This window comes from Botrytis cinerea, chromosome 1 (genome assembly GCF_000143535.2).
Source record: "Botrytis cinerea B05.10 chromosome 1, complete sequence".
Lineage (NCBI taxonomy): Eukaryota > Fungi > Ascomycota > Leotiomycetes > Helotiales > Sclerotiniaceae > Botrytis > Botrytis cinerea.
Window position 1 is genome coordinate 2,299,385 of NC_037310.1, and position 14,237 is coordinate 2,313,621.

At 44.6% G+C, this 14,237-nt stretch overlaps 3 protein-coding genes across 4 annotated transcripts; all 3 read left to right on the forward strand.

Annotated features, from left to right (window-relative positions):
• The first annotated feature begins 143 nt into the window (after positions 1 to 143).
• On the forward strand, positions 144 to 3,936 carry Bchir1. Of its 2 annotated transcripts, XM_024690626.1 has the most exons (6): positions 144 to 267; positions 381 to 455; positions 516 to 737; positions 797 to 3,523; positions 3,588 to 3,818; positions 3,907 to 3,936. In XM_024690626.1, exons 1-5 carry the CDS (start codon positions 231 to 233, stop codon positions 3,662 to 3,664), a joined length of 3,138 nt encoding a protein of 1,045 aa, XP_024546395.1. In that variant the 5' UTR covers positions 144 to 230; the 3' UTR covers positions 3,665 to 3,818; positions 3,907 to 3,936. The 2 variants fall into 2 exon arrangements, with proteins under 2 accessions (XP_024546395.1, XP_024546394.1); XM_024690625.1 differs by lacking the exon at positions 3,907 to 3,936 and having other exon boundaries at positions 3,588 to 3,905.
• Positions 3,937 to 4,502: 566 nt separating this feature from the next.
• BCIN_01g06560 (hypothetical protein) lies at positions 4,503 to 6,629 on the forward strand. The gene is made up of 4 exons (XM_024690627.1): positions 4,503 to 5,245; positions 5,300 to 5,770; positions 5,825 to 5,966; positions 6,025 to 6,629. Exons 1-4 carry the CDS (start codon positions 4,869 to 4,871, stop codon positions 6,451 to 6,453), a joined length of 1,419 nt encoding a protein of 472 aa, XP_024546396.1. The 5' UTR covers positions 4,503 to 4,868; the 3' UTR covers positions 6,454 to 6,629.
• Positions 6,630 to 9,678: 3,049 nt separating this feature from the next.
• Positions 9,679 to 13,441, forward strand: Bcdal81. Its single transcript, XM_024690628.1, has 2 exons — positions 9,679 to 11,162; positions 11,223 to 13,441. Exons 1-2 carry the CDS (start codon positions 10,804 to 10,806, stop codon positions 13,204 to 13,206), a joined length of 2,343 nt encoding a protein of 780 aa, XP_024546397.1. The 5' UTR covers positions 9,679 to 10,803; the 3' UTR covers positions 13,207 to 13,441.
• The last annotated feature ends 796 nt before the right edge of the window (positions 13,442 to 14,237 follow it).

Genomic DNA, 14,237 nt, shown 5'->3' on the forward strand with positions numbered 1-14,237 from the left:
CTTAAGTAATTCATAGGGATTCGGATAAAAGTAAGCGGATGTTTCCTTTTAAAGAATCGTCTTTCATTGGCTGTAACATTCCAGGAATTCCAGTCCCCACTGAAAAAGGCCGCTAGTAAGGTGCACCCGTAGACGCGTTCCTAGCTCTATGTAATAAATTGTGTATCTGATGTTGAGGTGGAATTGTTAAACATGACATTCTGCCCTCGTCAATGACATAGGTGAAAACTATGAAATTTATCAAGCCTTCTTGGCTTTCTCACAGCGGTAAGTTTGCCTTTATTGTCTACCGATTAATCTGCCCAAGAACTGGCTACTCGTGTTGTTCTATTGATGTCGCGTTTGGCTAACTTTTGCGCTCAATGCGCCTCGACATCTAGGAGAGCAGAAAGACCACGAAGTCTACAGTCTCCATGTATCGCCCGATGGTAAACGACTGGCGACAGCTGCTGGAGGTAGGATGGAGTATTCTAATTGCTGCATTTGCAAAGACTATTGCTAAATGCTGGAAACAGATGGCCACGTTAGAATTTGGTCAACAGAGGCGATTCTCGGGGCAGCAGGGGAAAACCCACCTGCAATACCAAGGCAGTTATGCCATATGAGTTATCATTCAGGCACTATACATACTGTTCGGTTCTCGCCAAATGGACGATGGCTGGCTTCTGGAGCAGACGACAAAATTATTTGTATTTATCAACTGGATACACAGCCAGCAGCACATTCTGCATCCTTCGGTATTTTTGAGCCTTTGATGTTGCGGGCAGACAATAAGATATATGCTGACGAGTATTAGGAACCAATGAGCCACCACCGGTAGAGAATTGGAAAATTGTTAAGCGTCTGATTGGACATGATAGCGATGTACAGGATCTTGGATGGGCTTATGATTCTTCGATAATGGTATCCGTAGGGCTGGACTCGAAGATTGTTGTTTGGTCAGGGCATACATTTGAAAAACTCAAAACTCTATCGGTCCATCAGAGTCACGTCAAAGGAATTACATTCGATCCAGCAAACAAATTTTTTGCGACTGCTAGTGATGATCGAACGATCAAGCTCTTTCGATTTACCTCACCGCCACCTAATGCTACTGCTTATGAATGCATGAACAACTTTACTTTTGAACACTCAATAGCCGCACCATTTAATTCGTCACCTCTCACGACATATTTCCGACGATGTTCTTGGTCTCCAGATGGTAACCACATAGCCGCAGCAAATGCAGTCAATGGGCCTGTGAGCTCTGTTGCAATTGTGAATCGGGGAGCCTGGGATAGTGATATCAATCTAATTGGCCATGAAGGTCCAGTGGAGGTTTGCACATTTTCGCCGCGTTTGTTTAGCAAGAACGAGTTCACCTCTGAAACTACGGATCAAAATGGTTACAGTACACAGCCTCTGGTTACGGTAATCGCCTGTGCTGGACAGGATAAAAGTTTGAGTATTTGGAATACCAGCAGCTCTCGGCCATTACTCATTTGCCAACAGTTGGCCAGAAAGTCAATTTCTGATCTTGCTTGGTCACCAGATGGACTGTCTCTCTTCGTCGCGAGTTTAGATGGAACAATAATCGCTGCACACTTCTTGAAGGGCGAGCTAGGTCATATTGCACCATTGATGGAAAATGAGAAAGCTTTGAATAAATTTGGTGGCAATCGCAAAGGTGCCGGTGTTGTTGAAGACGTGTCGTCAATCCAATTGGAAGAGATAAGCAGGGCCGATGAACGTCAAAAAACAGAAGGAAAGATGAGCGCCCTGATGGGAGGCTCCGGTCCAGTAGTCGTCAATAATGGAAATTCGTCGTCAACCCCAATGACCGGGGTAATCAATGCAGCCCCAACTTCGAATGGCAAGGCTTCACAACAACCAGAGACCCAACAGCCAGCTCCAGCTGATCCCAATGCAGAAAGATTGGACGCTTTAAAACAACGAGTTACAATTACGAAAGAGGGGAAAAAGCGTGTAGCGCCCTTACTTGTCTCTGCGTCAAGTACAGGATTGTCATCTTTACCCCAATCTCAGCTCATGGCGTCGAGTTCCAACAATGTTCAGAATGAAGCACCGGTATCAATATTAGATTTATCCAAACCTTACGATGGACTCCCAAGAGGTGGTCTTACGGCCATGCTGTTAGGCAATAAGAGGAAAGCCATTGTTATGGAAGGTGATGAAGAAGAAGATGATGATGAATATCCTAACAAGCGATCAGCACCAGCTTCTGGACCCGTTCCAATAGTAATCAATGGGGTTAGTGGATTGGAAAACGCTTTACCGATACCACCGGTCAATGGCGTTGTTCCAACCCCAGAATTCATTCGGCCAGCTGTTGTCAACCCATCTCTGTCGGTTAGTCAGGTACGCTTAGCAGTGCCAAAAATAAGAAGCCACGTTGTCAGATCCCTCAATCGCGGCAACCTTGCATCAGCAAATAGTAACGGTGCTGGAGGATCTGATGAAGGTGCAAAAGTATCCGAGGATGTGATATTGGAGGCCCGGAATCCCATTGTGATAGCCCCTGTTCAGGTCAAAGACCCTTGCCGAATCAGCACCATCAAACGAGGTATCACATTGTGGCAAGACTTTCTTCCTAGGGCTGTCATCTTAGTTACAGGTAACAAGAACTTTTGGGCGGCCGCTTGTGAAGATGGAAGTATTTACACATGGACCCCTGCGGGTCGCAGGATATTCAACGCTCTCGTGACTGAATCTCAACCAGTTATTATTGAATGCCGAGGCTGGTGGTTACTCTGCATTACAGCTGTTGGAATGTGCCATGTTTGGAACCTCAAAACTCTCGCCTCACCACATCCACCTGTCTCCATGGCACCAATTTTAGAAATTGCCATGCACTCATTGGGCACACATACAACATTTGCTCCAGGTGTAACATCAGCCCATCTTAACTCGACTGGTCATATCATTGTTACACTGAGCAACGGTGACGGTTACATGTATTCTCCTAAGATGTTTATTTGGCAGCGATTGTCTGAAGCATGGTGGGCTGTGGGCAGTCAGTACTGGAACTCTAATGACTCCTCAATCAGCCATTTGCAATCTACAGGGGTTGGTCCCGAAAGTCGAAAAGACGGCGAGATTGATAGCTCAAACTTATCAGCAGGGATCATTCCTCACCTGGAAAGACATACTACCGGTGAAGTGCTACTCAAAGGTAGAGCCTACCACCTACAACGACTCATCAAAACCTTACTCTCCAAAGATGGTTTTGAAGGCTTTGAATCAGGTGTCAGCATTGCTCATCTCGAAAATCGCGTTGCTGCTGCCTTGCAGCTTCAGGCCAAGGATGACTTCCGCCTCTATCTATTCATGTACGCGAAACGTCTTGGGGCAGAGGGGCTCAAGAACAAGATCGAGGAGCTTTTACGCAGCATCATTGGTGGAATTTTACAAGAAAAAAGCGATCTTTCCACAGCTGAAAAGGGGGAAGGATGGATGAGTGAAGATGATCAATTGTGTGGATGGGACCGGAAAGAGCTCCTGAAAGGGGTTGTACTAATATTGGGTAATTTTCTCTTTTCTTTGCTCGTCTAATTCTTTCATGGTCTATATGCTAATTCACCTGACAGGCAAATATCGAGATTCGCAGAGACTGACGGTACAATATGCGAGGGTGCTCGATATGGTCGACCACGAAACTATCTGAGCAACATTTTTTCATGGATGGATGGCTTCATTGCAGCGGCGTTGTGGATGGATGATTGGGCTTTATATGAGGGGATATCTGGAATCGGTGTCCTTGGTCTTGGCTTGGCAATTTCGCCTGTGTGCGAATATCATGTAATCATTGATAATACCCTGTATGTGATTATGAAAAGCGATTTGAAAATATTCTTGTTCGGGTGTTTTATAGTGTGAATAATATGATATTAATCTCGGATATGACAGATATGTCCGGCAAGATTTTCAACGACGCCACAGGATCTTTTGTGACCAGAACATCTTGGAGACCATTGGTCAACACATCTCTACCAAAACACTCGGCACAGACTAAGTGGCGGGAACTAGATATTAGACTCAGAACGCACTGCTTTGTTGCACGTCTATATGGTTGTACAGCTAAGATGGCGGGGTGTTTAGTTTGATGTGGGGAGCTGGCTAGTAGCGAATGAGATACTATTATACCCAGTATGAGTTGCAAAGAGAGAGGCATGATGGTAAAGCATACTTACTGCATAAAATACGTAGCTTTCATCAACTATCAATCACTACGAGATCGAACAACTCAAGGCCTCGAGAGCGAAATTATGGTCCAGAACCCATATGCCAAGGATTCGGGGGATCATCAGTGCTTCCGAGTCGAATCATGTCATAAAACCGAAAATAGATTATCACGCATTTTTGGAATATACTCGGTCGTATATCTACATAGTACTACACGGAAATCCCATGCCGAAAGTTTGAATTGAAATGCCGAGGTTCCGAGATGGATATTGAATAATTTCCCTCATGTTAGAATTGTACCGCGATTTTGTTCTTCCCACGCGACAAGTAGCTCACCAAGAAATCTGCCTTACCTTTTTCCACGATGCTGTGAACTAACCTCCATTGATGAGATGTTTTCATATTTGCTGATAGGTATATTGACCGGAAAGAATTGCCCACCGGTCGTGCGTGGATGAAATATTGTAGTTGTCTGTCTCGCGGTTGTCAATCTAAATCTTATCAGACGATGGTGTGCTAGGATGTCGACATCGCTATCAATGATGGACCCATCTGCAGTCAGGATTCAAATACATAAAGTTTCACATTGACTCTTCCACAGTCCGAAGATCCAGAATCTCAAGCTCAGAAGCTCAAGCTCACCTCCAGACCTTCATTCACGGCCGACACAACTAAGGTAGTTCACAATGATTTTGGAATACTTTCATCATTTCATCGCCGAGCTGGGCCTCATTAGTCTCTACAAATCACCCCTCGATACAAAACTGCTATGCCTTCAACGCTTCACCCGAATGTTTGCATATGCCACTGCCACCCTCATCCTCGTTGAATATCTGTCTATACTTCACATCTCCAAGACGAAGATAGGGGTCTTCATGACGTTGACATTGATTGGAGACACACTGATCAGCTTTGTTCTTACACTGTTCGCAGATGCGCTGGGAAGGAAATCTATCTTGGCGGTGGGCTCAGGGTTAATGATGGGGAGTGGTATAGTTTTTGCGATCTGTGAGAACTATTGGGTTCTACTTGCTGCTGCCGTTTTGGGGGTTATTAGTCCCAGGTATGAAACAGCCTAATTTGTTGCTGTTCAGAGGTGCTGATATCACGTTCAAAGTGGAAATGAAATAGGTCCTTTCAGAGCAATCGAAGAATCCACTCTTGCACAGCTTACTCCCTCATCAAATCGAAGCGACATATATGCGTGGTATTCGTTGATAGGAACAGCGGGCCAGGCGTGTGGATTTGTTGTTTCTGGTTGGGTCATCAATTACTTGCGGAATGAGTGCGGCTGGACTGATGTCTCTACATATCGAGCGGTATTTTGGAGCTACGCGCTATTTGGATTCATTAAATTTCTACTTTCAGTAGGACTTAGTCAAGCAGTGGAGATTGAGAGAAAAGATTTACCAGTCGAAGACCCTGAAATTGCTCCATTGTTGGGTAACGGAGCTGAAGAGGTGGTTGCTACGAAAAAAGGTTATTTTGCCTCAAAGTTGCCCGATATAAGTAAGGAGAGCAAGATAGTTGTGTTGAATCTTTGCCTCTTGATGGGGCTTGATTCCTTTGCGTCTGGTCTTGTACCTCTGTGAGTCTGATTCCATTCTACACTTGCCCTGTTAAGCTAATTAGAGGAACACAGTTCATGGGTGACTTATTTCTTCCGTGAGAAGTTTGGCATTGAAGAAGGGAAACTGGGCTCTCTTTTTTTCACTACGAGTATTATATCAGCTTGCTCAATGCTAGTTGCTTCGTCTTTAGCAAAACGTTTTGGAAATGTCAAGGTACTCTTTTTTAATTCCTCTCACGATGCAGTTGTTACTAACACAGTACCTCCAACAGACAATGGCATTGACTCATTTTCCCTCTACTATCTTTCTCGCTTTGATCCCCGTGCCTTCTAGGCTTCCCTTTGCGATAACTTTTCTCATACTCCGACATTCCACAGCATCTATGGATGCAGTACCGCGTTCTGCCTTTATCGCCGCAGTCGTCCATTCCCATGAACGCACTGCGGTCATGGGACTTTTGAATGTCGTTAAGACATTTGCGCAAAGTCTCGGCCCAGTCATCACGGGCGTGTTGGCTGGACACAATCTTTTCTGGGCTGTATTTGTCTCCGCGGGAATTCTTAAGGCTTGTTACGATTTAGGGCTACTGGCTGTATTTGCCGGTCACCAGACTCACGATGACAAGGTAGAGGAGGAGAGGAGAGTGCTAGAAGCGGAAGCAAGAGCGGTTGCAGAGAGAAGTGCAAACCTGGAACGCTAGATGACGCATGGCATTAAGTGTTAAGAAATGGCCAAAGATGATACCAGTTTCATTTTAGTTAGATGTACAACAATAGGCTATATGGGCTGTTTACCAATCATTATCTGGTCTTTGTAGTAAGAGTTCATCTGAACAATTTTGTAAACTTCCACTATAGAAATCTTGGGACCTTTTGAAAACTACCTGTGAACATAACCCCGTGCTTGATACACTCCGTTTGCCCTCTGCTCCAAACAGGCTATAGAAATTCCTTCACGCCATGACAATAAAGTCGAACTTGATTTTCCTTATCTCGAATACGTCAGAAACGAAATAAACGTAGCCCTTTCATTACGCTACTTCTTCGTAACTTAATTATTCATATATCCATTTATTTTTTGGAGGCCTTTATTGAAATTTCCTAACCAACAGATTCTGACGATATTGAATCCCCCCCCGGATCTTTCCCTGCGATATCGAGTGTGGTAAACGTGTAGTATTAGTCTGAAAATATTGTAAAGGTACTTGGAAAGCTTGTAGATGGAGATTAATACCAATTACCATCCCATCCTCTGTCTCTCCGAATCCCCTCATCTTGCATAGGTATCTATATAGTTTTTCTTGGCGAAATCGAGTAACACTTTCAAAATGCTGTGCTGTTACTAAAGCAAACCCTTCCTTTGCTTAATTATTTGTTGAGAAGCTCGCCTCTGACATCTCGAACCCCCTTCTATATTGATTGAACGAATATTCGAGATTGTCGCGTGAGGTAATGCAGATTGATCCCATCCATGCAAGAGTAAGCGAAGAATGGCGAAAAGGGGCAGGAGCGGCTACTAGCGCTCCTGCGAAATATTTTTTGATCCGTTACCTTACAGCTGTTTCACCTTGAACTGTGTTTTATACAGCAGAATCAAGGTTCAGGATATTGAGGCAATTCCAATGTCTTTGGAGGGGGGAGAGTTGAGCTCGTTCTCAAGACTGTCCTCGGGATACCAATAATCTCTACAAGATATACACATGTGAATACCCAAGCCCTGGGGGGTTTTTGCTCCTCCTTTACAATTGATCATCTTGCAGAAGACATCCAATTACTCCAACCCGGTAACCGAAATTTTCTTTGAAGCCCACTCTTCGATTCGTTCCGTCATGTTTCAACTGCCAGTCGCGCTAGAGGCTTTGCGAGACTAAAGTTGCCGTTCGATAACTTCTTGGTGCGAATGATATAATCAATAGCTCTTGGCTTCAAGTGTTGTACAATATGGCGTGCATAAATGACAGCTTTGAAAAGTGACAGTAGAAGAATGTAGTAACCCTGCCGTTGCCTTTGGAATGTCGCCTCACGTTTTGTTTAGGGGGAATACTCTTGCTGCTCACCTTGACCCTTAAGGATCTACAATGCTTACGATGTCGATTTATTTAAGACTCCGAGACAAGTTCCAACGCTGTGTTTGTGGAACGATAAGAGACTGCTTATCGTGGTTCATGCGTGATTCACGAATGCGGGGTACAATACTTGTCGCCCCGCTGTTGACTTTTCTTGACATTCTTGACGTTCTTGACGTTCTTGACGTTCTTGATATTCTTGATATCAGAGAGCGTGGAGCGACGAATGAGATCCTTCGAATCTCGTGTTGACCGTTCCTTCTCGAAAGCGTTCCGGAGGTTTCCGATATAAGAAGCCAGCAACTTGGAAGCCATTCATCCACAGTTGGGCAGCGGTAGTGGCCACCAGCAACGCAGCATGGCTGCCGGCAAAGCTTGGTGTTGTTACACGTCTTTCATGTAATGCCTATGCCACTGGATTTTCCTTTTGAATGCCTGACTCTTACCTAACATGCCACTACCACACATAGCATACCGCTCTTTCTCCACGAAAACTTTTGATTTTCTCCCACGCGCAATTTCCGAAATCGACTGCCAGTGACATTCGGTTTCAATCAATGAGGTAAGAGATTGAGATGTACCGTCAGCATGCAGTTATGCAGCAGCAATGAGAGAGCACCATCTTTGTAGCATCTCACCGCCTTATCCCCAATAATCATTCGGCGTTTGGCTTTTTCCCGGACTCATAGATGCTCCGATCACGCTTGTTGTTCTGACGGCAAGTCTGGATATGGCACAACCCCCAACAATCCCACTTTCTTCACAATCAAGCCACCCGAATTGTGTGACACAAAACAATTTCAAAGTGCAATTCGGATGTGCGTCAATCTCGGAATTACATAACAATTTAACCATCCACGAAAAGGGCCCTGAGAGTTTTGCTCGCATGTTGGCAATTCGACATGCTGAATTAGCATGGAGCAGGAACTGCTGGAACGATGGATGGAAGTTTAACTGATGTATGACCAATCGCTACCGGGGTTTGGGGGGTTTGGGAGGTTTCTTTTAGCAATAATCATGCACTAGAGGGGTCGTGTGTTGTGGGGTTGGAAGATCATGTTTAGATTAGATCATTAGATATCAACATCATTGCTTGGATCTGGATAGATATGTACGTATGGAGCACCTGCTGCCGCTAGACCTATTACTCTGCAACGATATCGTTGATTATAGCTTGGCTAAGTGGCTGAGCAACTTAGCATATGTACAAAGGTCAGGATAGCATCATAACTTGCGTAGCCGAAAGGGGGGCTGCAGCAGCAAGGATCGATGAGATAGCATGTTTGAGAGACGATAAGGAAATGCCGTGCGTTGAGTGGTTGAAAGGTCGAAATAGATAAATAGATTGAGAAATAGATGGGATGTATGGGATGTTGCAAACTCCATAAGTTTTAAGTAATTCTCCAGATGTGTCCAATGAAAGGTTTTGCGTTTCAAAAAATTACGTATAAGATATGTTGATTGGTTGCACTCACGTGGATAGCTCGTCGAAGATGCATATTCATACATATTCTGGTGTCATTGAAACTGTATTCTAAGTATGCCTGGGACTGAAAGTTGATCAAAGCGTAAGCATCGAAGAGTCAAACCGACTCAAACGAGCTTTGCTCGAGTAGGGGAAGCCGGAAAGCTTCCAATCTCTGTGTAGCTTTTCCAAGATTGATGACCAAATATTGGCCAGCAGCCAGGAAAATGCTCATTGTCTGCGCTGTAGACTAGACGAATTGTCACGAACTTACCCAAACCTACGTAGGTGACCGTTACCCAAATCCTTCTAGGGTTGGATGTGGATGTGCCCATCGCACCGGCAATGCAGATGCGAGGTACGGATTAGTAGATTAATGCAAAAATAATTATTTCGGTTTGATAGAGATATCGGTCGGATCTTATATTGGTCCCTTCGCCTTATCTTGCAGCATGAGAAAAAGGACGCCAAAGCTACGTCTTTAAAACATGGGAGAACGTGTTGACAACGCGGGATTGACTAGCTATTTGTCCTGCTAATCATTTAACTTACCTACTCACTTACTCAGTTACCCTTATTATTACCATCTAGTTTGGTAACAGTTCGGCCAATATCATCCGGATTCTGGGCTTCTCTTACGAAAGTACTGTTTCTAGTAAATGCAGATCTAGCTTTCATCTCTCCATATCTCCTAAGCTTCTGATTTCCTTTCCTTTCTTCTCATTAAGTTCTTCTTACCAATATCATTCATTCAGTGTTTCTGAAACATCTAATACGCTCCCGTTGAATCCCTTCCTCATGAATGACGTGGGAATCTATCCATCATCTCATCCTGCTTCACTCACTAGCTGGCACATGCAGTAGTGATAGCCACCGAATCTAGTTCCAGGCCAACCTGAGTCTTTCGGACATACGGGGAGAAGAGAACTCTGGAGTGAACAAAAGACTTTTAATATTTACCATTATCAGTAAACATATTCTATTTGCGGCTGGTTTTACCATACCCAAGCTTTCTTATCTACCCGTTCAACACAGACCGGGAACTTGCAGATTCTCAGTGCAGACGACACCACAATTTTCCCACTTCAAACTCCGATAAGCTCTTTTAAGAATATCCGGATTACGGGACCTCCAGCATACAAGAGATATTTGACAGGCAATAGAGTGGAGATACACATCGATAAGCGTATCTGATAATCTATCCTTCAAACCACTCACATCTTTTGGAGTATCATATCTTCTTCTATCTTGGTGGACTTCCCCTTTTGAGGCAGCTTTATGCATCACTAGGCCATTCCTATACGCTATCATATCCTCGGCCATCCATCGCGCTTCTCCGAGAACAGGGGACTACACCAAAAATCCCGTTTCTCATTCATCTTCCCTGGCAGCTGCAGTATCCGCGGTACCAACCCCAGGGTCTAGAGCAGGTCATCGGGTTAACACAGACTTACGGAACCTGACTGTTGACGATCTCGGCGGATATTGTTCCACTAAAGTCTTATTACGCAGTGGCCATCATGTCGACTCCAACTTCTATAGCACGTACTGCCCCAATTGCCATTGCTTCCAAGAAACCTCATCTAGATACCATTCTCGATACTCCTAACAATTCATCAAACGGCAGAGACATCTCTAGTTTGTCAACCAGTGTGAGTAGTGCGGCATCGATGGATCTAGGAAATAACATGAGAAGTCGAAAGGATAGACCATGTGATGCTTGTAGGAGGAGGAAGAGTAGATGTGTAATCAATGAAGGGCAGTCCACGTGTGTTCTTTGCCAGTTTCATTCTCAGGATTGCACCTTCTTGTCAAGTCCACAGCCGAGGAAAAGAAAATTGAATGCAGATGGGAAGGAAGAATCCATGGCTAAAAGAAGGTATGTGAAGTTATGTTCAATAATTTATGCATTTTCAAATCGCGGCTGACAGGTTCGCAGATCTCCTGATAGGAATTTCGAAAGGTCCAGACCCCACGAGTCTAGCATATCTAGTACTGGTGCTACCAATTCACTGACCGAGGATTTGGCAAACATTGGGGGCCCAACGTTGTTAAAGCGAACGTTGGGGTTACAGCATGATCGATTCAGTCAATACATTGGCCCAACTACAGACTTCGAGCCTTCACTCATTGATTTATCACCGTTTGACCCACAAGACGAGAGTTTGTTATCGAGAGGGACATTAAGAAAAGTGAGCGATGTTGATACGTTTTTAATGCTTCCGGATCATACGACTCCCGGCCACGAACATCAAATTGAAGATGTGGATGCGGTTGAGGATTTGGTGGCGCCACACGGTCCTATACTACTGGATTTATATTTCCGTATCATTCATCCAAACTTCCCCATCCTTCAGAAGAATGTATTTTGGGAGAAGTACAACAGATCTTACCGAGAATTTTCTCCGCCTCTTTTGGCTGCCGTATACATTCTTGCGATCAATTGGTGGGACCACAGTGAAGAACTTGCACATCTGCCTAGGCCCGACCTTAAGGAGCTGGAAAGATTAGCAAGAGTGACATTGTCGGATGCTATGAACAGACCCAAACTATCAACCGTACAAGCCGGACTCTTACTATCCCAAGCCCCAGAAGGTGACCAATGGGCACCAACCGCACAACTCGTAGCAATTTCCCAAGAATTAGGTCTTCATCTCGACTGTTCGAATTGGAAAATCCCGCCATGGGAACGCGGACTTCGCAAACGTCTCGCTTGGGCATTATATATGCAAGATAAATGGGGATCTTTAGTGCATGGACGACCGTCCCATATATTCGCTACGAATTGGGCTGTCCTTCCCTTATCCCAGAATGATTTTCCGGATATCGAACACGATGACACTAACGACGAGCAAAGTGCCGAACACGATCGCGGCAGACAACTTTTCTGTCAAATGATAGCCCTCTCCCTGATTCTCTCCGAAGTTTTAGATACCTTCTATACGCTATCTGCTATGTCTAATGTGGCTAATGCTGGGGCTCAAGGCACAGTCCTTGTCCTTCAGCTCGCGAAGCCCGTGCAGCTCAAACTCAAAGACTGGTATTCGGCACTCCCTGCTTGTCTCCGTATGGACGCTCCTCCCACCTCTTCGAAACTATCCTTGTCCTCCACCGGTTTTCTACATCTCGCGTATTTTGCAACGGAAATCACCCTTCATCGTCGCATCATCCGTTCCTTGACGCCTCCTCCGAACTCCTCGCACACTCACATCAAAATCGAAGGGCAATCATCTCCCGTCCAACCAGATCCTTATATCCAACACATCTGTCGCAGTGCAGCAAAAACCCGCTTAATATCCGCCATGGATTTTGTGAACCGACTCACGACTAGTCATTTGAGGTCCTTCTGGTACTTCGCAAGTAAGACGAACTTTGCGCTGATAGGAACTTTTGGATCTTTGTTGTGGGCGACGGCGCCGGGAAGAGAGGAGGCCGAGTGGTATAGAAGGAGGTTGGGAGAATATAGGTGGACTTTAGGGGTTAGCTGTAAAGGAGGCGAGCTGACAAGATGGGCTATGGGTATGTTGGATACGAGTACAGGTTTATTAAAGGGGTTGCCTGAGAAACCAGCTTTGAGTAGAGTGGGAAGTGTAGGAGAAGGGATGGAGGCAAGTGGAGGCCCAAGAAGAGTGTCTGGCAACCCGTTGGGATTTGTGGGCGGGAGTCTACCTACTGGGTTTGGAAGCATAGGAGTAGGGATGGGACTTGGAGGCGGTACTGGGTTTGGAATTGAAGGGACAGGAAGTAGGATGAATGGGAGAATAACCACTGGTATTGATGAGGAAATGACAGGTCTAGCAGAAAGCAGTGGGTTGGTTAGCCCAAGTACGAGTGTTAGCAGCAGTGAGGAGAGCAGAGGCGAACGCTACGACGGTTACATGTTGCCTCATCCGAGGTTTGTGGATGAGAGGTATCAGGATTGATACGTTTTTCTCTTTGGGGGACGCGGGTTTAAAAAGATTGCGGGTAGGGGTTATTTACGAAGTCATGAACGTTTTGGTAATGCGAAGATGAAGACAAGATGGATGGATCTGCATAAAGTGCGTTTTGTTTGGGTTTGCGAGGATATCCTGGTGTGTTTGCGTATTATAGATTGGACACCACATGCGATGTACGTGCATTGAATCAAATAGCAATTCATTTTTATATAATACTTCATTTCATGCCTGTGTCTTTGAACTCGTGATGAATTATTTGTAACATCCGTGTGGTGTGGATGGGAAGGTAAACCGGGTGTAAGGAAGTGCGAGGTGAAAATAATGCTATTCTATCTCAGAACCACAATTATTACATGACATGGAATATCTGTTATATTTTCTTGTAACAATTTGGGGAGATCATGACCGTCGATTTAATTACATATATATATACATGAATATAAATTGATGTATTAGTGAGTGTAGTTGGAGTGTACCGCGGGAAGAGAATGAGAGGAGATGAATTTGGCTTTTAACTTGCGGGAAAGAAAAAACATGGCGCAGAGTTCAGAGACAATTGAACGAACATGCTTATAACATGTTGATAATGTGTTCATACAAGAGTATGAAAGACTACAGGTATTTGCATGGATGCATCAATCTTCGATGTAGTTTAGAGTGTCTCAAGATATCCCATTCGAATATATTCACTAGACGCGTCGGTGTACCCCCTTCATTGTACTCCATAAGCGAGAACAGGAGGGAATCGATGACATCGCGAATCTCTTTAAGGTTAATTGGCGACAAGGCATTGCAGGAGATCCCCAGCTAAGCCGAATAATAGTCAATTCATAGTTTGGTTGAAATCAATTCGATTTGAGTAGCGAATTTGCAACCCTACTAGTTTAGTAAAGCAATATGCCAGTACTGAACAACGAGAGATCATATGATCATCGCATGGACAAGAAGAATTGCGAACTTCATCTCCCAATATTCAAAATGTTTCTGGTGCGCGGTGTCTTCTCTCTCAATGCAAT